At 47.4% G+C, this 25,185-nt stretch overlaps 1 protein-coding gene across 1 annotated transcript in view; it reads right to left on the minus strand.

Annotated features, from left to right (window-relative positions):
• The window catches only part of LOC144772634 (hyaluronidase PH-20-like), a 38,168-nt gene extending 25,476 nt beyond the window's left edge, over window positions 1–12,692 (minus strand). Inside the window, exon 1 of the mRNA XM_078657080.1 lies at window positions 11,763–12,692. Within this exon, the coding sequence (XP_078513206.1) occupies window positions 11,763–12,692 (930 nt within the window). The remainder of the gene's footprint in view (window positions 1–11,762) is intronic.
• Between the last annotated feature and the right edge of the window lie 12,493 nt (window positions 12,693–25,185).

Consider the following 25,185-nt stretch of genomic DNA (forward strand, 5'->3'; position numbering starts at 1 on the left):
AAGTGGAGCTACCGAGTGTGCGAGTTAAAATTAAAATCAGGACATAGTAGAACGTAACAGAATAAAAATAAACGTAGGTTTTAAAAAAGCGCTGCCCAATGTGCTAGGTAAAACTTACAGGCATCCGCTGCACGTCCGGGTATCGGACGCTAAATAGTCCCCGCCTGCCCCCTTGTGTGTGACGAGGCAGGGGTGTGTGTGGCGCTATGCAGGTCAGCCCTCCACACAAACAGCAACAGCTGCGGTGGACCGGGGTCGGAGCATGCAAGTGCGTAAGTGGAGCTACCGAGTGTGCGAGTTAAAATTAAAATCAGGACGTAGCAGAAAGTAACAGAATAAAAATAAACGTAGGTTTCAAAAAAGCGCTGCCCAATGTGCTAAGCAAGATTTACAAGCATCCCGCATACATAGCAGAAGCTCATAAGAATAATTTAACTTGCTCATTAAGAGAAGAAGAGAAAATATTTTTGAATTTAGTAGAAGAAAGGAGACAGGATTTTCAGAAGAAAGCCATTGAACAGAAAAGCCATATTCCACCTTGGGCTGAGAAGGAAGAAATGTATACACCTGGCAAGACTCATGCTGTGATGTCTCTAGATTTTGAAAAGAAAGGAAAGATCTGTCTCCACAGATTAAAAACTGATTTTAATCATGTATTTATTGGTTCCAGTGAATATGAACATAACTTCCTGATTCTTGGAGGATGGGGACTAAAAGGGGGAACTGATGCAGTATTTCCTGGAATTTATTATGTATGTGGGGATAAAGCTTATTTCAAGTTACCTGCAAGATGGTATGGGAGTTGCTTTTGTGGAATAGTATTCGCTAAAGTTTATCATGTGAAAAGAATCACTGGAAGCAATGAAAACAATAATGAACTAATCCGTAATGAGAGAGCCAGCTTTTCTGAAATAGTAGGTGACATATTTAGTGCATTGATACTTTCAGTGGGATTAATTCTGTATTCACGAAGAATTTGTCAATTATCGACAAAAGTTGATCGCTTATCAACTGATACTGCAGGAGGGTTTCTCATGATCATTACTGAAATGGTTGCGATCAGATCAATGGTTCTACAAAATCGACTTGACCTTGATATATTTTTGGCAAAAGAGGGTGGAGTTTGTAAAATGCTGAAAGCGCAACATTGTTGCACATATATTCCGGATAAAAGTGTAGAAGTTGGAGGGTACATTAAAAATATTACAAAATTGAAGAAGATTTGAAACCACTGGAAGTTGATAATGTATGGAAGAAATTAACAAATAACCTAACATCAATAGCGTCTTGGTTTGCTAGCCTAGGTAAAGGAGTTATAGCTCAAATAATACTATCTTTATTTGGATTAACCATAATAGCTTTAGTAATAATGATATTGTGCAAATGTTGTAGAAGAAGAAGAGGGTATGACGTAAATAAACATGGAAAGAAAAGGAAATATGAAGAAATCAAACTTGAAGAAATGAAAGGAGAATTATACAAGAAGATGAAAAACATGAAAGATGAAGATGAAGTGGAAATTGAAAAGACAGGGAAGGGAATTGAGATGTGCTAAAGTTGGCATTTGGTTGGGTATAAGTAATTTATGATGGCATAAATGCCATCAGAAAGGGGATTGATGGAGCAAGGACTCATATAAAAGAGACTTGCTCGGACGAAATCCTCTCATATAAACCCATAACAAAATATGAATAATGTTTTGTGATTTCTAGTTAGATAAAGCTTGCCTATGTGTTCTACTAACGAGTAACCCGAGTGTGACTTAAAATGGCTGCTAACGCGGGAAACTGTATTGCGCATGCGTCAGCTGCATCTTCGCAGATTTACATCTTTACGCTTGGAGGGAAACTTCTGCGCAAATGCATCTGAAATGGCTGCTTGGAAACTCACATGCTAAGCATCTGCTTTGCTGAAACTAAAATGAGTTATATACTAAATGCTAATGCTTGGGGAGTCATAAGTAAATGGGGTGAGAGTAGAGATAGGTGGTATACAGTGAAATCATTTTATTTTGAAATTAATAATTTTTCTTTTGACCTCTCTATTAGTTTGTATTTGAGCCTCTGAATGATGCTAAAGTCTGCACCACAAGTGGTTCCTCACGCAGGCGCAAAGATGACAAGTCAGAAACAGTGATGTCAAGTCTTGAAACTCGTCCAAGGCCATTCTCCGTACATGTCCTGGGAACCAGTTGGACATCCTGAAAACCCAATGGACAACTGTAAAAATGTATACATTGTTGTTGATAAAATTGAGAATACGGGTGGGAAATAAACTTTGGGAGAACAAATTAATCGGCAGGAACTTAAAACAATGAACTAAAGAAAATTATTGAAACTTAGCATGGTGTGATGATCATCCCCTCAGCCTGTCCAATCAGAAATAGGAGTTTCATAAAGTTGAAACATTTAGGGGTGGTACATGTCATTCAGAAAGTATAATTGAGGTAGTGTAGGGAGAACAGTGCACAGTCGCAGCAAGAAACGCTAAGAGATCGGGATGCTGTCCAAATGCTGATCGAACATTTGAAGAAGCAGACTAAGAATTCTAAAGCCAAATTATTAGAAAAAGATCGCAGAAAAATCTAGGAGGTAAATTATTAGAAGAAGATTGCAGAAGAATCGAGGAGGAAGTTAGTGTCAGAGAGGGGTGAGACACAGGTGTCGAATCCGGAAGAGGTCAACTATCCTGTCCTGAATCCTATCCTGAAGTCCCTGTCACCAGTTCTTTCCCAGAGGACCCATTAAACTCTTTGCCAGAGGGGTCTGATTTTCACACCATCCTAGGTAAATATATCTCTGTGTATTATGTCAATGTACTTCTCTCTCTCTATTCTTTTTTCTGAGGTCGTGTTGTTGTGATTATCTCATTGAAATAGAATGCAAAAATTTTAGTAAAGAGATCTTACTTCATCGGGTGTGGCTAAGCCGGCCAAGATAATGGACGCGTTTCCTTAGCGTTCCGCTCGGCAGCCCGAGACACAGTATGCTCTAATTTTCCAGAACTGTCTGAAAATGCCAGCACCGCTGTAATGTCCCTCAGAAGCACCCACTGAGTCCCAGAAGACAACCGTGGAGGCGTTCCCAATGCCTCAGAGATCTTTGGTAGGGCCCCGGCTACACACACAAAATGACGGCGCCCCGCGGGTCCTGAGCATTCCTGGTGACTGGAGAAGGTGCGGAGATTAGACCTGGCAATCACCGATCCCCGGACATGGAGACACCTCGTGATCCACATAAATAATCTCTGGACGGTAGCGGGTGACCAGAGGGAACAGGTGAGAGCGCTGCCGCGGCCACTCACGAGCCCCACATAGCGGGACGCCCATGCGCCAGAGACCCAACGGAGGGGACATCCCACCGGCACCCAGACACCCCACATTGCGTCCGGAACACCCCCAAGCAAGGCACCCTCCCCCGCTATGGCACCAGGCCCGAGGTGCACGGGGGGGACACATTCGGAATCAGGGCCAACATGCGGGTTGCCATCATGAGGCCCCTGCGGACTGCTCCCTGGTGGGGGGTACCAGAGCACTCTTCTTGCCACACTGGACTTGACCTGACGTATCGGGCCCTGGATCCCGCGCGGTACTGAAGACCGTGGCACGTGGGGCACGAAAGAATGTGGAGGCACATTGATGACCGGGGTGGTTGAGGCGAGGACCCTATGAAACTATCGCCCGGGACAGCTGGAGCCGGCGAGGGAGGAAGGCTGCAGAATGACGGCCTGAGGAGGACACTGAAGGAGCTCTGCACGGCGATACTCCTGGACCTTGTCCGCGACTCCCCCAGGGCCACACGGGACACAACCACAATCCTTAAGACGGCAGGGTTGGGAGGCCGGCTGCTGCAGTCTGCAAACCTCTGGGAGCTGCTGGCGCCACATTGGGAGCCCCCCTCTCCACTGGAGATCCTGGACGTGGGCGATTAGCTGGCCCCCCCACCCACTCTGAAAATCCCTGATGCATACCAGCGGGGAACGAGTTCGCGGACGGCAGAACGAAGAGATCGGATGGGGGGCACGTCTCCCTCTCCCCTACCCCCCTAAACGCCACCAGACCTCGGCGACACCGCACCACAGGAAGCACACAAGGGTGATTGGGCACTCATAGACATCACATCTTGAGATAGTCTTCAACGCGAGGTTGGAACGGGCTGAGGGGCACTCCCCACCTGTGGCCGGGCCACTACTGAGAGAACCCACTGGCATGGGGGAGAAGGTCACCACACAGAGAAGCACAGGCCACAGCCGGCCGCAAACCACTGGACCTCTAAGAGGGGAACACGGGGCAGGAACTCACCAGTGAACATTGGCGAGGGACACAACCAACATTGGACATCCACGCGCAACGAGCACATCACAGGCACCAGGGCCCCTAAAGACGACCTCCCCTGTCACCAACAATGTACAAATGGAAGAAGAGCCCTCACACTCAGAATCCATGTCGAACAAACTGGACAAAGTCCTTGCGGCAATTGAACACTCATGAGTCACCATGGAAAATAAGTTTGGGGAACTAGCCACAGACCTTAACCTGCTCCGAGACGACCACAGGAAGCTGTCAGACAAAGTCAAGCAAGAGGAGAAAACATTACAAACCCTGGAACCGCAAATGTAGCACCAACAAGACACCTTGAAGGACCTGCAATCACGGGTGAAGATCCTGGAGAACAAAACGGACAATTTAGAAAGACGATCCAGCAGGAGCAACATCCGAATTCTCAATCTGCCTGAGGGAGTGGAAGGGTCTAACCCTCTCAGATACATTACAGCGTGGATCGCGACATTCACACTGGCAGGGGATCTGACCCCCTTCTTCTCTATAGAGAGGGCACACCGGGTACCGGCCCATAAACCGCTGCCAGGCTCACCGCCCCGTCCATTTCTCGCCAAGCTGCTCCACTACCAGGAGAGAGACACCATCCTCCGTGCCACGAGACAACAAGGGACACTCCGAGTGGAGGATAAGCAAGTTATGCTCTTCCCAGACTACTTACAAACAGTATAACAACAGAGGGCCAACTTCCTAGCAGTTAAATGCATCCTACGCCAAAAGAACATACAATATGCGCTGCTGTTTCCAGCCCGACTTAAAATCATCCACAACGGAAACACTCACTTTTTCCCAGACCCCGCAGAAGCCAGCAACTGGGTAGATCAGCAACTCTCCCACCTGGACAATCCCAGGAGAGTACAGACCTATCGACCATCGGGCCGTCAGAGGAGACAACTGAAAAAAGTCACTCTTACACAGCTGAGCCCACGTTCGGACTCCTCCAACAAGAACTCTCCTGACCTCGAACAAATCATAGCTGAAGGCTGGCGGGTGCTACAAGCGGCCACAGAGTTGAGTCTACCAGAGAGAGAAGCCCGCATATATTCACTTCTGAGCAGGAAGGCAGCGACACAAATACTCCCCGGGATAGCTCGATGACACCACCAAAAGTAACCCCCCAAATGGCGGCCACACTGATCTGATCCCCCCAGCATGGAATAGCGAACTTTAATGAAGGTGTCCTCCGTGACCGCAATGCCCCTAAAACTAGGACCTATTGATCGACACCGAGGGGACGCTCTTGTGTCAGTCCCACAATCGACACGCTTGACGAATGAATACAGGCCTAAACTGGCATGGTCGGCAGCGGAAGAGACAACCACCTCTGGGCTTCCCAAAAAACAAAGTCAATAAGCGGGTAGCTTCAGTGGCAGCGGCTAGTGGAGACGGACGGCCATTGCCCCCAAGCAACAAACTAAAGTTAGCACATGAAGTGCAGTTTGGGCGTATCGCCTCGAGCGATAGGCCACTTGAGTTGGGACTGTTTCCCGTTGATCCGACTTACCTTCCCCCACTTCACGCCCTCCCACACTCCCAGGGGAGAATATACACGGAGCGGAGAAATGTAGCACATACACAAGTGGCAGAAATTCTGGCGGGCTGGCGACATGAGGGGCAGAGGAGACACTAAGCCAGGAGAAACTCCACCTAGCCACTAGACAGAATGACAGGCAAGATCCCTAACACAGATCTGAAAGTCATTGCATTAAATGTCCGGGGCATGCACACAGCAAAAAAACAGTATGCAATCTACGCCTACATTAAACAACAGCAAGCACACATAGCTCTCCTACAGGAGATGCACCTGACGGTGACAGAGGTGGAACGCCTACGCAAAAAATGGCAGGGCATTATCTGTGCTACAACATACTCTGCATTTGCCAGAGGTGCCCTGATCTGGATTAGACCTGGGATCCCATTCAGGGAACAAGCAAGAGTGATAGACAAAAAAGGCTGACACTCCCTAATAGCTGGACTACTAGAGGGTAGATCAATCCTGTTCGGGAGCATATACGCCCCCAATGTGGAACAAGAGCAATACTGGAACCGACTCACTGGAGTGCTGGCACAATGCACATCAATACCATGGTTGTTGGGAGGAGATTATAACTGTACCCTGGACATTGGCCTGGATAGATCCCACCCCCCCTCGGTGCAATCGCCCGCACCGAAACAGACAGAACAATTTCGGAACTGCGTGAACCACTGGACACTAGTGGACGTGTGGCGAGAAAAGAATCCAAGCCTTAAAATATACTCCTTTCACTCTGCCCCACATAATCTATGGGTGAGGTTAGATAGATTCCTCTGCTCCAAGGCAATACAGCCCCAAATACAGCACTCGGACTTCTTGGGCACGGTCCTGTATGACCATGACGTGCATACAGTGACCTTTAGATGGCGACCACCCCACCCCCGCACTCACATGGAAGTTGCCTCTGGAATGCCTCACTGATCAGGTGTTCTGTCACACACATGGCCATCACATTCTGGAATACCTCACACTCAATGCAGGCACAGCCACATCTAGACTGATAGAATGGGACACGTTCAAGGTCGCAGCCAGGGGACACTGCATCCAACAGATAGTGGGAGTACAAAAAACACTAGAGCAATAACTACAAAACGTGGAAGCAAGATTGGCGGGTTTAACAAAAAGCATGGATAAAGGGGAGGCTACCCCAGAGCAAGTGGCGGCAGCCAAAACATCTTATGTGGAGACAATGAATGACCTCCACAAATATAATTTCTGCGTCTACCCAGCCTGGGTACATCGTGAGGGTAATAGCGCGGGAACACTCCTTGCCCGGCTTGCGAAACAGGACACGGAAATACAACAAATCACCAAACTGATAGGTGCGTTGGGCACCCCCAAACAGTCCCAAGTGGATATACTGGGAATCTTTTGCGATTATTACACAGGAATCTATCGGGCTCCACGGCCGTCGTCACGACCAGTGTTGTCCCAGTACTTCCACTCACTGCCTCTACCCCGCATCCCACCAGCGGATGGGAAGGCTTTAGAGATAAAGATTAAACCCCCGGAAGTAAACCATGCAATTAGAGCACTGGCACGACGTAAAGCGCAGGAAAGGGATGGCTCTTCCCTCGAATACTATACCACTTTCTTAGTCTAGCTGACCCCACGGCTAGTGTCTATGTACGAAGACGCGTTACAACAAGGCGAACTCCCGCACTCACTCAGGGAATCCAACGTGGTAACTTTCCTCAAACCACATAGAGACCACACCCTTCAGTCCTCATATAGACCGATCACCCTGCTTACTGCAGACTGTAAAATTTTGGGAAAGATTTTAGCGGATCGCTATATCCAAGTCCTCCCGCAGTTGATTCACGTAAACCAAAGTGGGTTTCTCCCCAGGCGTAACGTTTCACAGAATATCCGCAGACTTTTCCATATACAGGACAGCGCGAAAGATCAATTCCCACACACCACATGCCTAATCCTGGACCTTGAAAAGGCTTTTGATACACTACTATGGCCATACCTATTTACTGTCTTCCGAAAAATACGTGTCGGTCCGATCCTGATGGCATACACACAACTCCTCTATAAGGGCCTCAAATCTAGGGTGAGAATAGGGAAGTACATTTCAACCCCATTCCCAGTGGATCCGGGGACTAGACAGGGGTGCACCCTGTCTCCCCTCCTGTTTGCCCTGGCAGTGGAATTCCTGGCCATCTGCTTGCATCAGGGGATCGAGGATGGGACATTCCAATAGCAGACACAGTTCACTGCGTGTCATTATACGCAGACGACCTCCTGATTTATGTGCGGGCTATCACGAGCGATCTTAAGTCAATCGGGTCAATTTTACAAAGCTTTGCAGAGGCCTCTGGCCTCAAGGTCAATTGGGACAAAGCTACGATCTATCCACTAAGTCCACACCTGGCTCCGTCGGAGGTATCGATAGGACCCCAGACACTTGGTTAAAACGCGGAGTGAGATTATATCATTCACCCGAGAACCTCTATGAAGGGAATCACCGCAAGACTTTGGCGGGGCTACGCACGGCGGTCGCCTTCTGGAAGACCTTACCCGTGGCCCCTATAGGGCGTGTGGCCCTAGCAAAGACGATTATGGTACCAGACTACTTTACTCCTTCACTAACCTCCTGGTAATACCACCTTGCTCCTTTTTTCAAGAGTTAGATGCATTGCTCACAACATTAATATGGGAAGGTGGTAGACACAGAGTGGCCTTACATACACTGTACTTGTCCACAACACAAGGGGGTCTGGGTGCTCCTTCCTTTGAAGCTTATTTCTTAGTAGCTCAAGTTCAGTGGCTGTCTCATTGGACAGCTGAACGCCACCTGGAAGAGACGTTCTCCAATGAAGGCAGGGTACCCATCCCGGCCCTCCGAAGAATCTTGATGCCGGTACTAAACCCAGGCGTACACACCCCCTACAGGTCTCAATAGCCCACAAATGCATGATGCGTATACACTACATGTCAAGAGGTCAGTCCCTCTACTCCCCATTGCTCCCATTGGTAGGCTTTCCCCGACGGGAGAAATATTACACCTCCCGAGCCCTCCCGGTATGTACCCATCATGAAGTAACGGAGGTTGAGTCATTGTTTGAGGATGGGCAGCTGAGAACTTATGCTTAAATGAGAGAATGCTATGATCTCCCGCCAGGTCGATTCATGACGCACAGGCAATTAGTGGATAGCGCCTGACAATGCTGGGATCTCACTGAGGGGGAGCCACTGACACACCTGGTATTACACACTATTCTATGCATGGGTATGGGGAGACACTTAGTCACCTGGAACTACAAAGCGATCCGGGAACTGATCACAGCCCCCTTACACGTCTTACGACAGAAATGGGAGGACGAGATAGGACAGGTGTTCTATTACAAAGAATGGGAAAAGGCATTAGAATACCCCAAAAAGGTTTTCAGGAACGCACGATTCAAAAACATCCAGTTCAATATTTTACATCGTGCCTACTTAACACCTTACCGGCTCGACCGGTTTTACCCAGACACACATTTCGCATGCCCTAGATGCCAGACTCCTGAGGCGAATTTTAAACACATGTTCTGGGACTGCCCCACAATCCAACAGTATTGGGATAGGGTGCACCGGACACTCCGGACAACAGTCAACCTCATGGTCATATCTACATGGGAGGCGTGCGCCCTGGAGATCTTCCGCAGGCGGAAGACAGAAAAGGTGCAATGCCGGTTTGCATCGCTAGCCATTCTTCTAGCGAAACGTGGAATAGCCATGCATTAGCGAACTCCAACAGGTCCCCCGGAGGCAGCATGGGTAGGTGCTGTGAAAAAATGGGGGGCGGCAGAGGAAGAAACGTTGAGGGACGAGGAGGTGAAGGGGATACGTAAACATCCTATCTCTATGGAATGGGCACAACTATTATTCCAATTTATTCAGGAGGCAACGCCAGAGGAATCCCCCGCAGCTACACAATCCCAATCGCAGACTCCAGCCCTGTCCCCCATGGGGCGGACGATGTCCAATGCACAACAGCCAGGAGATACGTAAAACCGTCGGTGCACTAAGACATTACCAGAAACATACCCCTGTCCCTAATGGGAGGCACAACCCACTGGCTCCTCTCTCTCCACCCGCTGCAGAGACCGCACCATGCTAGCGGCAGACCAGCATTAGCCACATAACAGATAGACAACGTTATACACTCCGAAGGCTCTCCACACCCCCCCGACCACCCCCTCCCCAGTTCACAGTTTTGGTTCCCCCCCCCCCACCCCCCCTCCCCGGCACCCCTGAAGCCAATCCACCCACATTGGGAATACAATTCATGCACACTAAACAAGTGGGTTTACGGGAATAGGGATGGGGAATGAACACCAAACCCATACTTCCGGGACACCCACATATACAGACACCAAAGAACCTATCACCACACATGGGATCCAACGGAAGGGTATTCCCCATTTCATCTCACTGTATCCTACATATGATGCAAACTGTAGGATGGGATGTTTGTTATCTGCTGCAATGATACCATCCAATTACTTGCACTTACTTGTCAACATGTGTTAATAATGAGACACAACTATGTACCATGAAATGTAAAACTGCCAATAAAAATAAAATCAAAGTTTTAAAAAAAAGAGATCTTACTTCTTCGGAAAGATGGAGTTAACACTGTAATTTGTTTGCTCATATGATATAATTAGAAAAAACATTTAAACTTTCCCGAGTATGTGGTTATTTATTAAATAGGAGGCAAATGAACCTATGTCATATCACTAATTACTACTCCAACTAAATAGGTCCATTGACTAAAATAAAGGCTTTATGATCAGTGAAAGATTAGAGAAATGATAGGCAACGGATCTAAATTGAAGCACTCATAACATTGACCCCCAGTAGTGTTAACCAGCCTATATGAATGTATGTGTATATGGGCCCAGATGAGTGTATGGTAATAGATTTTCGCAGGTTGGTAGCCCGCTGGATCACCATTCTTACTTGGGTTTCATCAAGGATTGCAACACCTATGCTCCCTCACTCCACTAAGCAGTATCACCTATTTAGAAAACCCCCAACCTGCAAATGAGACTACTTGTCTTGGTGTGCCTAGGAAATGTCAGTGGTCTGGTTAACAGAGCAGTGTGACATCTGTAGGTACACCAAGAAAAGTATTAACTGGCTTATTATGAGATTCGTCCAGTTACAAGAGGCGTGTTTTTTTCTCCATAATTTGCTTACTTCTATTTAACTATTCTAACTTTTAACATAAGAGAGTGAGCAGCTAAAACGAAAGGCTTTTGGAGAGAAGGGATTTTGTTGTGAATGATTGATTATATTAAAAGACTGTTCTTTAGCACTGTGTATGTATGGATCCAACAGAGGCACCGATTTGAGATTAGACTTTTGTAAATCAGGAACTCTAACTGTTGGTATTGAGGCCAAGTAGGACAGCATGAGAATGTTTTGTCTGAAATTCAAAATCATACTGACTCCTAATTTTCATCTAGATTGCAGTTTCCTCCTTGAGATCCCTTGCAATGGTGGAGGGGTTGCCAAGCCACTGCTTGTAGAGTGCGATTGCTTGTTATTTGAGGACTGTATGATAACTGTTGCACCACCCATTTATGACACAACTTATTCACAAAAGATCTGTGCACTGATGCTCATGCACAACTACCTGAGCAAGGGTGCAAGCATAAATCTGAATCAAGGATGAGCACACATTCCTCTTGCTAGAAGAAAAGTCAATTGTGTTCTTGGCCAAAGGAGGCTAATCAGAAAGAAAATACTGTTGACCACTGAACCTAGTTCAGGCAGTACTGGCAATCTGGACAAAATAATCTGCATCCTATAGAAAGATAGTAATTTATCCTATATACAATATCTGTATGCTGATCATATCTATATAATGACTATCATGGCAGTGTGACTTACCAGGGTGAGATAGGTCAGTGGGTCGTCTGTAAACACAACACGCGAGTAGACATAGATTGGCAGCGGAGCACTTTTGATGCGCACAGTGGAAACCCTTTTAGCTTCCTGGATTCTGTGCCTTGTATAAAGTGCTGCATTCGGCGAAGATTTCAACACTGTTTCCAGGTAAATACTGGGATAAAGCGCTGTGCTCTCCTGCCAGAGCCACCCGAGTCCATCATTTCTTTTCTTTTCTATTTCCAGACAATGTCCGGTATAATCCTTTGGTTTCTGTTTATAATCATAATTATAACATTCGGGGAAGAGGAAAAATCCCCATTGCTTGTCTGGCCTCAGAAGTTTTGCCAATGAGAGTGTTTCTCTCATTATAAACTCGGATGCTGCCTCAAATTCGGTTCTGGCGATGGAGTGCGCTTCCTGTGGGGAGAGGGTGTGATTCTTTGACTGAACAAACTGCACAGAGTGCTTTTTGTACACAGTCTTCGATGCCCAATTCCGGACCCAAGATGGCCGCCATTCTTCCCAGTCGATCACTGCCAGCCCAGCTTGTTTTTTGGCTGGTATGTAAAAGCTAATGTCTTCTGCAGCTTTCTTCAAATGATGAGTGAGCGGAATGAACTGAGGTATCCCGCCGTTAACAGCCTCACCTGTGACCTCGTCAATGTAGGGGTAGTAGCCAAGTCTGTCGCTGTAGAACAAAGAGATCGCCTGATTGGTGGCAGTCTTTTTTGGGCTGCCTACCAGTTGGAAAAGCCTAAGATTCAGATGGGTCTTGCGACGCATTTCACATTGTTCGGTGGGAGCGTTCCAAACCGTAATGAACGGTGACTTCTTGATGAGAGGGGGTGCCCTCAAAGTCAACGAAGGACAAAACGACACCAGAACAGTGACAACTTGATATAACCAACACCAACCTCTTATGGGAACCATTGGGTAACACTGAGAAGATATCGCGAATATCTGCTGTGTAAGACCAAGATTTTACCTAGGAAAAAACACATATAGATGTATTATTTGTAGTGTAACAAAGTTTCATTTTGTATATTAAACAGTGTGATTTAGTTAATATAATTATTTATGCAATACATTGTAATCCATCCATGCTAATTTTAGTTTTCTACATTGACACTTCACAATATGATTTTGCCAATTAACAGACAAATCACTGTTCCATTCTCATCCAGGCACCATTTTTACATGAAAGATAGAACACCTCATAGTCTAGATGGGCACAAAATGGGTGGATTCCTATACTGTAGGTCATCAGGCGGCAGGTAGCACTTTTTAAGTCACCGATTCAACATCTGTTGTCAAAGGGAGGCATCATTCAAACCAGTCTTGTTATTCTATAGTGGCGGAATCCCTACTCTTGCTAGCTTGAAGAACTCCTCAAAACCACAGGCGTATTAGACTTAAGATTAATTTACAAGGGCCCAATTTGAAAGTTGGTCATTCAATATTTATCAATATTGCTAGTGCAAGTTCTCAGATTATCTCTTTGTGGAGATTACAGATGATATTATAGCCCTCTGCTCAATCTTCAAGAATCCAAAAATTCCTTCAAATCATAATGAAATCCACAGTGGAACTCGCCTCTTCTGTAAGTACCGCACCACTTCTCTCAACAAGGATCCAACATAACCAGGAACATAATAAGAATTTGAATGTTTGATGTCCATTACCAGCTTGAGTCATTGAATAGGCCAATGTTCTAGCTCATGCAGTGCTGCAAAGTTGCTTTCTGTGAAAGTGCAATAAAACTAAATTAAATCAAGAAAAAGTTGTCCTTAGTAAGATCATTCCTTTAAAGGGTTTATATATTAGCCTACAAACTCCAAGTGAAATGCATAAACGTGTAATGCAGGGTTTGTTTTGGATAGAATGCCAACACCATGGAGATGAGGTGATTTATATACCATTGTGTGCATTTGCCTTTCATGCCTTACTATGGATACATAAACACCAGATGGGTGATGTTGGCCCACTGTGCAAGGTACTTCTTTCTGTGAGAAAAAAACTTCATTTTGGTTCAGCGTACAGTAGGAGACACCATACACTCATTAAGAAAGGAAAAACAGACCTCAGAGAGCTCAGGCATACCTCTGCAATGATGAGCACCCATCTGCAACGCTTCCATCGACTCAGCTATATTCCTGGACACCTGGAACATGCCAACATCATGCCCCTGCTCAAGAACCCATCTGCTGATGCAGTCACGCTTTCCAGATACACACCCATCTCCCTCCTACCGTACCCAGCAAAGGTCTTAGAGAAACAACTTAAGTAATGCCTCAATGACCACCTAAGCAATGACCAGCTCCTTGACCCCTTACAGACCAGATTCAGGACCAACCACAGCACAGAAACAGAACTCACCGCTCCCACAGACAACATTCGCATGATCCTTGTCGGAGGAGACATGGTAGCCTAAATTATCCTGGACCTCTCTGACGCATTTGACTGTCTGATACCTCATCCTCATTAGGAGCCTGTATGAGATTCACATCCAAGTACCAGCTTTCCACCGGATCTGCTCCTTTTTACTGGATAGAACACAAGCTGTCACCCTGGCACCTTATTCATTGGAAGCCTGCAAACTCATCTGTAGAGTGCATCAAGGTTCATCGCTCAGCCCCACACACTTCAACGCATACATGATCCTTCTGGATAGTGTTGTCTATGCAAAGCAAACAGAAGGAGATGATGGACAGAGCGCTGAAACTTTTCAGACAGTAACCCCCAGACATGGGTCCCGTGTTCACTACACCACCAGATTCATGCTATCCTGGCTGATGAGGGGTGAGACCTCGAAACCGGTCCTAGGATGCTTATTTTTGGTCCAGAGAGGATATGGCCCGGCAGTTCGGGCTGGACTGTTGCCATGGGGAACAGGGTCAAGACTGATTTGCATATGCTGGGTATAAACTGAAATGACGTAGGGTGCAAACAAATGATGGATTTAACCCAGATCTGTAACTGTTCGATTGATTCGGCATTCTGTCCATCATCTGTTCTTTTTGCAGTGTTGTCCGTGCACACATCTACGTACTTTAGTCTGTCGATGACACGTAGCTCATACTCTCCTTTTCAGACAAGACCCCTAAGACAAATAAGTTTACAGCCTGCATGACTGAAGCTGCTTACTAGATGAAAGCAACTGTCTCAAGCCCAACACTGACAAGACAGAAGTAGCGAATTTCAGAAAGAACACCTTGTCATGGGACTTCAATTGATGGTTGGCCAAACTCGTACCCTCACCCACAGACAGCAACCATGCCAGGAGCCTCAGAATAATAAATCATTGTCCTCAGACTGGACATGACCACACAAGCCGGCACCATCACTGCATCCAGCTTCCACGTCCTGAAGATTTTCAAATGGCTCCAAGCAACACTACAGAAACAGTCACTCACGCCAAAGTCACCAGCAACTTGGCTACAGGAACACCCTCTATGCCTGGATCACCAAGCAACTCACTATAAGTCAATAAACAATCCAGAACTCAGCAGCCAGACTCATCTCATGCATACACTGAACCAGATAAGGAAGATAGGCTGGTCTACCAAAGAGCCAGAAGTTCATAGATCTCACTAGTTGTCTGGCAAGTGTTGTTGAATGGGCATCAAGTAGTAAACTTCGTTGAGGGTCGATTTGGCTCAATTTGGCCCTTGGGAAACTAGTGGAGTGGAAATTAGCAGTTCAACAAGAGGAATGAAAGGGCACATAGCTCAGACAGTCTCTACTCCTCTTGTATGGATTTCGTCAAGAACAGTGGCATTGACTGAGAATGGCTAAGAAGAGCAGGCACGGAACAGCAGCCTGAAATTTCCTAAATTCTTAGTAATCTAAGTGTCAGTATACCCAAGACCTGAGTTATTAAGGACGTGTCAGACAGCACTACTGATAGCTGCCATCTATGGATATGGTGGTTGAGAAAACGAGACCTGCAGGAGGCCCTTCTTTTGTGTGAGGGGCACCATCACACTTGCTGCTCAGAAATAGCATTTGTTCTTGCAGCACATTTTCGCAGTGTGCAAGATATGCGTGCATGCACCATTGATTAAGCAAGCAATCAGCAGGTCATTTTTATGTCTTACTAATGGATAGCGCTTAGCTGACTGTTGCCAAAGACCTATCCTGGACAATACCAATACTTGCAGTGAGCTTTGCATCAGTCCATGCTTTCCATTGGTTGACTTTCTAGTAAATCTCATTTGCTTGCATCTTATTTGATGATTTTCCTTCCTCTTCTTGTGTTTGTCTGACCACTGAAGAAAAGTTTTTTTTAATTAACCTTTTGATTGGATGCCTTGTGATATTACATACCTTAGGGAACTATTTTTTTTAATTTTGCTTCTGGCACTTCGTGGACTGCATGTGTTTTTTTGATCTCTCCTCTTGTTTTGCTTCTGTCCTTCACATACTCACCTATGTGCTCGCCATGTTGCTCCCCCACACTAAAGCTCTTCCTTTACTTCCCCCACCCATCTCCACCCCTGCACTAGTCCCACTAATGTTCTTTTACTTTCATCACTCCTCCTTGCTCCACAGTTGCTCCCCCTCACTTTTTTCAGTCATTTATTTTAGAGCCCAACAGTTTGCTATTGGTGTGCTCTTTTTTTAAATACTTTGACACTTAGGGACAGATTTACAAGCCCCTTGTGCCACTTTTGCGCCATTTTTAACATGGGAAAAGTGACGCAAAAGTGGCGCAAGGGGCTTGTAAATATGCCCCTTATTGTTTTTTATAAATATACCACTCCAAGGTGAGTGCCCGCCATTTTGGGATGGCAAATTCGAACAAAAACAGTGTCATGATGCACAAGCATGCGCATATGGCATCACAGAATGGTCACCATAGAGTCATGACGTGTACGTGCGTCGGCTTGATGCTGCATGCGCGCATATTCAACATTGTACTTTTTTTTTTTTGCTGATGCTGGTCCACATCTGCAGACAAGCATTTTTTTTTCTTATTGCTGATGCTGAAGGAGCATCGACTAAGACATTGACAAAGCTAAAAGGTCAGGTAATGTCATTGAAATGCGAAACATGTTCGCTTCGCGAATGCTTACTGGAAATACAAATACAAATGATTCGTATCAAATGTGGACATGCACCACTCAGGGCATACAACCCATATTTTAGAGTGAAGCACCTTCTTTGCCTATTAAGCCTCCGTTTTGTAGATTAATTTTGGGAGTTGTAGTCTTAGCTCACTTCAATATTCAAATGAGGACAACGTACCATGTTACCAATGTTTGCAAATAAGGAGGGCACAGGTTTGTAGGCATGCTATTTGGTCAGCATAAATATTGTTACCTGCAACATACATGGGTTTCACAAGCTCTGTGTCAGGAGTACAGGATGACTGGAGCATTGTGGCCAGGTGGTCCCTACTCCTGCTTTTTATGAAGCAGCACTTTGTGTATGGTCTTAAAAATCCTGGCATGCAAATACTGAAAGTGATTTTCTATATATATTTTCGATATATCTACAAACCTACAAACTTTCCAGAACACAGTGTGCTGTTGGCCACCACATCTAGGGCTACCTAAAGGTGGCACACAGGACCGAGAGCTACTTGGCATCGTTTTATGTATTCGCTTCATGCCATTTTGTCATTAATGGTGTTGTGTTACTGATGTCAACTTACTAAAACTGTAAGAAATGCCCTACACATGACTGACCACCTGCAACCAACCAAAGTAAGCTTGACAAAGACAAAGTTCTGTTTCCTCAAGAACTGTGGCCTGTACAGCCTGTAAGAGCATATGAGCTGAGCAGAGTAAAGGCGTATGTTACGTTAGTACTCAATACTATTTTTCACTCTGTGGTAGGCACTACAAGTTTGACAGGCAAATAGGAAAATCAGTGATTTGACTGAGGATCACACAAATGGTAATGTCACCTCAGTGTATGATGTTTGTTTGTACTCATCTCTCACAGTAGCATTTTTTTCCACTACAGCAGAAGAGAGTCAGCTAGTAGAAATCGACAATGCCACACTGCAGCAGAGGTGAGGTAGCCCACTGTAACTTGTCCCTGCAGCACACCCAACTGCATCAGAGGAGAGAAAGCTTACAGTAACCTGTCCCTGCAGCACTCTGTGCCACTGTAGCAGGGAAGACACCCTACAGTAACCTGTCCCTGCAGCACTCTGTGCCAGTGCAGCAGAGGGAGGCAGGATACAGTAACCTGCAAGTGCAGCACTCTGTGCCAGTGCAGCAGAGGGGGACAATCTACAGTAACCTGTCCCTACAGCACTCTGAGCCAGTGCAGCAGAGGGTGGTAGCCTACAGTAACCTGTCCCTACAGCACCACTCTGTGCCTTTGGAACAGAGGAAGGCAGCCTACAGTAACCTACCAGTGCAGCAGGAAAGGTAACGCACCGTAACCTATCCCAGCAGCACTCTCCACCAGTGCAGCACAGGAAGGCAGCCGACAGTAACCTTCCAGTGCCGCAGAGGAAGGCAGGCTACAGTAACCTGTCAATGCAGTACTTTGTGTCAGTGTGGGAGAGGAAGAAAAAATACGGTAACCTGTCCCTGCAGCCCTCTGTGCACGTGCAGCACAGGAAAGCAGGATGCAGTAACCTGTCCCTGCAGCACTCTGTGCACGTGCAGCAGAGGGAGGCAGCCTAAAGAAACCTGTCCCTGCAGCATTCTGCACCAGTGCAGCAGAGGGAGGCAGCCTAGAGTAACATGTCCATCAACACTCTGCGCCAGTACAGCAGGGAGGGCTGCCTACAGTAACGTGTCTCTACAGCACTCTGTGCCAGTGCAGCAGAAGGAGGCAGGCTACAGTAACCTGCCCATGCGTCACTCTACCCCAGTGCAGCAGAGGGAGGCAGCTTACAGTCACCTGTCCATGCAGCACTCTGTGCCAGTGCAGCAGAGGGGAGCAAGCCTACAGTAGCCTGTCCCTGCAGCACTCTGCACTAGTGCAGCAGAGGGAGGCAACCTACAGTTACTTGTCACTGCAGCACTCTGCGCCTGTGCAGCAAGGGAAGTCAGCCTATAGTCACCTGTCCATGCAGCACTCTGCACCAGTGCAGCAGAGGGGAGCAAACCTACAGTAGCCTGTCCCTGCAGCACTCTGCACTAGTGCAGCAGAGGGAGGCAACCTACAGTTACTTGTCACTGCAGCACTCTGCGCCAGTGCAGCAAGGGAAGTCAGCCTATAGTCACCTGTCCATGCAGCACTCTGCGCCAGTGCAGCAGAGGGAGGCAGCCTGCCAGCACTCTGTGCCAGTGTAGCACAGGAAAGCAGGATAGAGTAACCTGTCTATGCAGAACTCTGTGTCAGTGCAGCAGAGCAAGGTAGTTTAAAAGAACAGCGGTCTGGGGGAGGCCACTAAGGTCCTCAAGTAGCCCGGGCTACCAATAATCAAGGTATAGCCTTCGTCTGGGTTTAGTAATGAAGAAGGGGTCCAAGCAGGACCGGAATACCAATGTATGAGGGGGACACAAGGTTGTACGAATGACATCACATTTATTAATATCATAAACGAAATATCATCCACTTTCTAGGGGCTAGTCCTGGAGCTCACACAAAAGGTGAAAGTGCGTGAAGTGATAGGTGCTGGTGACTTAAAATGACTTTTAGAAATTACAGGCGGTAATTAAAGGTGCCTTTGGAATAAACAAATTCTTACCTGCGTCGCTCCTAAAGAAAGGGTACGTCACAAGGTATGTCTAGATCGATGCGGCTCCCAGCTTTCTGCAGGATTGGACAAAAAAAAAGTGGTCTTAGAAATCAAGCGTTTTGGGCGCTTTGAGGGGGGACTGCTTTTAAGGTATGTATCGATAACGCCTTTGTGCAGTTCAGCCAATCACGTTGCAGTATTCAATGGTTAGCTTTGCCTTGTCTTGTCTTTGAGTTAGTGATTGCTCTCGGTTAGCCATTTATCTGGCAGAAGGGGCCATTACGTGGTCTGTAGGATCCCCTTCACAACAATACGGAGCAAGGTCAGGCTTGCGTTTAGAGTTCAGTCAACATTTCCTAATTCGAGCGTCTTCCCTGTTAAATGACAGGCTGTGTTTACATGGACTTCTGAGAAACGCGCTCAGAATATGATCCTCGCTGCGGGAATGTTTCGAGGTTTATTGTGTATAGATTTTTGCTTTAAACCTGCGTGGTTTGGAATGTGGCTTTTAGGTTACAAACACACTTTAGCCTCCCTCATCTTATGGAGGACAAGCACCAGTCCAGACAGATGGTTAGTTAGCGTGTCTCCATTAAAACCAGGGACAGACAGGCCTATAGGCAGGGCCTCTGAAATTATGCAGCAGGGGAGGATAAAATTATGTGGCAGAGTTGACCAAATTATGTGGCAGGGTTGACTAAATTATGTGCCCGGGTTGACTAAATTATGCAGCAAGAAAAGGCAAATTATTCAGCACATTTCCTAATACTATCAACCCATGTAGTCATTTTTAGGTCAATGAGTGCCAGACCCCGAAGTTGCCTAGTTGCCATGACATATTGGAGACACGATGAAAGCTTACCTAATAATGCATTCCACCCATTGTTTACCACTGACTTTGTGTTTTGTCACTCACATTGCTTGCTTTTATTCTCTGGGTTTGTTTTTAGCCCATCCATCTTGTATTCTTCAGTGAAAACTCTCTGTTCAGGAACTCTTTTCTTTTTTGGGAAGTACTCCATGAGAGTACATGTGTTTTCCAGTTGCCTCTGTTGTGTTCATCCCACCCCACTCCTGCTCAGTAATGTCTCTCTTCTCCTATGCTTCTCTGCCCCAACATTCATATCATCCAATTCATCGCAAATACTTACTCCACGCCTCCAGGGAACTTCGGTGAAGGCTAGAGATTACCTGCTACTCTTTGGCCAATTACAGATCTGATTAGACCAGGCAGATAGCATAGACTGCACCATCCTCAGTGCACCAGAAATGTACCTTCCTACTGCTGTCGCTTCACAATGTACTTTGTTCCTACTCTTGGTTAAAGAGGCCCTGGCTGCTGATGTTGAACACAAGGCCGCACAACCCACATGTCTCACAGGAAGCTGCCGTACTATTTGGCATCTTTTGGCGTGTTTCCCCAGTCTTTTTGCTTTCTGACCTCACGGTTTTGACTCTGTTTGGTTGGTTTAGTGTCTCTGCATGCTTTCTCACTAGTGTTCAGTGTTAAAGTGCAAGTGCTTCTGTTGTAAATTGTTATTACGTATTGGTGTTTCCATGATTAGCGGATTTGATCGACTAATCAGTCCCTAGTACAGTGCACTGAGTGTGCCCAGGGCCTGTAAATCAAATGCTGCTAGTGGGTTTGCAGCACGGATAATGCCTCCCACACAAGCAGCCTGTAATTGTAACTCTGGCCTGCCATTGGTGAGCCTGTGTGCAGTCTGGTACTGCCATATTGACTTGGTAAGTGTACCCACTTGCCTGCCCCTAACCTTCCCTTTTTGAACATGTTAGTCACCCTTAAGGTAGGCCCAAGGTACCCTTGTGGGCTGGTTGCAGTGTATGTGAAAGAAGGTAGGGCATGCCCTGGTGTGTGTGGAATGTCCTGATAGTAAATTACTTCCATTTCGTGTTTCCCTATTGCAAGACTACCTGTTCCCATAGGACACAATAGGGAGTTTGTTTATTGCATCTTATGAACATAACTACCCATGGGAACAAAGTGGAAAGGTAACGTTTAGTATGCCTGAACTCTTTATCTAAAGATGCATCTTTTAGTTAAGGTGATTTTCACATTCTGTGTTTGAAAATACCACTTTTAGAAAGTAGGTATTTTCTTGCTTAGCCATCCAGTATGCCTCTCCTGGGTTTGTCTATTGACAGTCTGGCTTTGGGATGACAGATGCTGGAGAGGAGCAGCAGCTCCAGAGAGTCTAGAATGGTCAGAGATGGGCTGAATAGACCTGGGCTGCATTTAGAGTAGGGGGAGGAAATTTCCTTTCACCGGAATGGGCCTGGTCTGGCTCTGATACTGCTGTCTCCCCCTCCTGCCAGGAAGCAGCACCAGCGAGGACAGAATTGGTCTGGCTCCGCAAAGATGCTCTCTGCCTCCAGAGAAACAAAGGATTTTGTGGTAGAAATGTTAGGGCCCAGACCCCAGAACTTTAGAACTCTTTTGGACCAAGAAGACTGCCAAGAAGAAGAGCTGGAGAATCTGTGAGGAGGAACTACCACTTTGCTGAGTGATTTGCTGTGCTAGACTGAAGTGGCTGATTCTGTATTGGACAGTGAAAGGACTGGACTGAACTTTCTGCAACTTCTTTATTGAGAATCTCCAAGGGACTGAAATAGAGCTTGCCTCCTGGTCTGAAGTCTCAGGGACTGCAAAGACTTCACCAACCTCTGGATACCGCTTCTGGAACCGCTGTTTCAGCTGCCGCAGAGAAGGGAAACTCAACCGACTCTGTGACCGACTCCGTCGCTGGCTCTGTGTCCTGTAGGCACCACCGACCACACCGTCCGCATCTTTCACCACAACCCTGGTCCCACCGATGACCGATGCTGCCGCCACTGAGCCGATGCCTGTGGGCACCACACTCTGCACAGCCTCGCTTCACGTCCCCATCCTGGTCTCACCGACGCTGTAGCCGCTACTGATCTCGACACCGGTGACCGCATCATGGCTGGGGGCACCTCTTGTAATTTTCACAATGCATCGCCTCATCCCACATAGCCATCTGGGCCAACCGACGCCAGTTCCCGCTAACCGGCTCTGTCGCCTGCACTGCAACTTGCTAGCAGCGCATCGAGCACCGGCTCGCCCTGCACCGTAAGCCTTGGTCTCACCAACGCCATCTGGGTGATCATCACTGAGCCGCTGCCTGCACCGCATCGAAAGGACCTCGCACCCTGCACTGCTTCCATTTTGCAACGCAACCGCGACAATTGCCACAAATGGCTTGCACCACCGTGTCAGCAGGAACGAGAAAGGTGCTGTTACTGAGTTTGTTCACGCTTTCGCTGGACCGTACCAACATGGTTGGCTGGCACTGTTAGACTCTGTTGTTTTCAGCATCGCAGTAGCCCCTGACTCGTACAAACTGTTTTTTTCAAGTATTCTTACAAAGTATACCTTTTTAAGTACTGTATTGTGGATTTTTATCGTTTTGGTCTTGTTTTAAGTATATAAAATATTGGATATTTTTCAAAAACTGGTCTGGAGTCCTTATGTACTGTTTTCACTGTATTACTGTCAGTTATGTGCAAATGCTTTACACACTGCCTCTAATATTAGCCTGACTGCTCGTGACAAGCTACCAAGGGGGTGAGCAAGGGTTATTTTAGGACTGTAATGACCTTACCCTGACTTGGAAGAAGGGTCCCTACTGGGACAGAGGTGCAAACTCTTGCCAACTAGAGACCCCCATTTCTAACATTGATTGCCAGCAGTGAGGATAGGTCTTGTGTTTGCACTTGACTTACAGTGATTGGTGTGCACTACTACCATATCGCAGATCATTACATACCACGTACTGTTTTTTTGGTAGTCTAGTTTTTTTTTTGCCTTTCCATTGGTCTTGAACTTGAACTTTCCAGTACAACATGCCTGAATCAATTGCATAATCTGCAGCATCCTTGGAAGTGGCATTTGAGGAGGAGACGTTAGAAACCTACAATTTAAAGGAATTGAAGGCAATCTGCAAAAACCTCAAAGTCCAAATCAGGGGCCTCACCAGAAAAGAGGAGCTACAAAAGGCACTGAGGCCCTGGGTAGCAGCCAGACATGCTAGTGAGCTGTCTGGGGATTTTGGCATGGAGGCAGAGGAGCCTATTCCAAGGATGGATGTGCTTTTGGGAGAGGGGGCACCCTCTAAACCAGGCAGCAGTGGCTTGTGCCCAGAGGAGCTGGAGACAGGCGGGAAGCAAGGAGAGTTGCTATGAAACTGGAGAAGCTTAAGTTAGCCATTGAGGAGGCGTGGCCAAGATGGCGTCTTGGTAAGGCGCAATTCCTCTGCTCTCTACTCACGCCAGGCCTGTTACCGCATTTCTAGCAGTGGAAGGGGTACCGGTGTCTGCTTTGGCGGTCAAACAGGGACAGTTCCTGGCAATGGCGGAGGGCCTGGTCCTGACGAGAGAGGCTATTTGGAGGGCTGCAATGGTGCGGTCTGAGATGTACCGGAATCCAAGCGAGGCCGCGGGCCTCGAGAAGAAGGCACGCTAGCAAGCTTCCTGGCTGTCCCTCGAGACGAGCAAAGGGACCAACACTGATCTATAGCATTTCCTGGCAGTGGCGCCGGCAACGGGAGAAGTAATGCACACAGGTGGCCACAGAAGCGAGTGCGGGCTGTGTGACTACGCGATGCCCCGGCTCGGTAGGCCCTGTCAGGCCTTCACCACAGCAGCTATTGACAATTGCAGCAGCTGCCCGCACCGGCAGCATTGAGAACTTGCACGGCTGCCCAGCCAGCCAGGACCTTCCTCCTACACAGCTACAGGGATAAAGGATCCCCTGGGAGGACAGTAAACAGCTCCATGAAGCCTCCGGGAGACATTTGCAATGTCCACGGGCCCTGCCCAAAGAAAGGGCAGCAGGGAGATTCCGGCTACATAGGCCCTGGTGGGCCTGCAGGTCAGCACTTACCAGAACACGGGCTGTCACTTTCACCAGCCGCACATAACGCTCACACGGGCCCCCCACCTGTAAAGCCCACTTCCCCCTAGTGGTTGTAAGGAGAAAGCATGTCTCTCCTGATGGATTACGAACAGCTCATTGAGGCCTTCGAGTCGTGCACACACCGCTCACGGGCCTTACTGGAGGAGAGGCACGCAAGGGGGCCCCACTGACTCTGACCATACCGGGGTCATCTGCAGGCATCAACAAACATTTCAATCAAGGGGAGGCTACAGGAGCATTCTGGCCCACCAGCTTCAGGGCTACCCCCCTCCTCTGGCAACCAGATCACAGGCCCCAATGTGAGGTGAGAGCGGGTTGGGGCAGGAGTTGGACACCAGTGCAACAGAGTGGCACCCGAGTCAGAGTCCTGGTGGAATATCGAGCACCCCCCACTGGAGACCAAGGAGAGGCGTATAGGGAGAGCTCACCATGCTAGAGGTACACGGCCAGAGGAGGCATCATTGCAATAGTAGTGGTCCCACAGCCCCACATGTCTACTGGCACCAAATTGGATCGCTGCCACAGAGTAGGCCCTAGGGGGGCAGCCCCCACCCCTCCAGCAGGTATCCTGACAAGCGTCCACGACATCCAGTTAAAAGAGAAGATTCTCCGAGAGGCTCGGCGTCGTATGGACTTCACTTATCAGGGCTCAAACCTATGTTATTCCAAGACCTCGCAGTCTCCACCCTACTCAAGTGCAAAACTTTTCACCTGATCATCTCTTACCTCCGAGAGGCTGGTATCACATATTCATGGGGACGGGGGCGTGGCTTGGCCAGCAATGGAGTCGGACATGTAGCTTCGGAGCTCTGTCTGTG

Source organism: Lissotriton helveticus, chromosome 1_1 (genome assembly GCF_964261635.1).
Source record: "Lissotriton helveticus chromosome 1_1, aLisHel1.1, whole genome shotgun sequence".
In the NCBI taxonomy this organism is placed as follows: domain Eukaryota; kingdom Metazoa; phylum Chordata; class Amphibia; order Caudata; family Salamandridae; genus Lissotriton; species Lissotriton helveticus.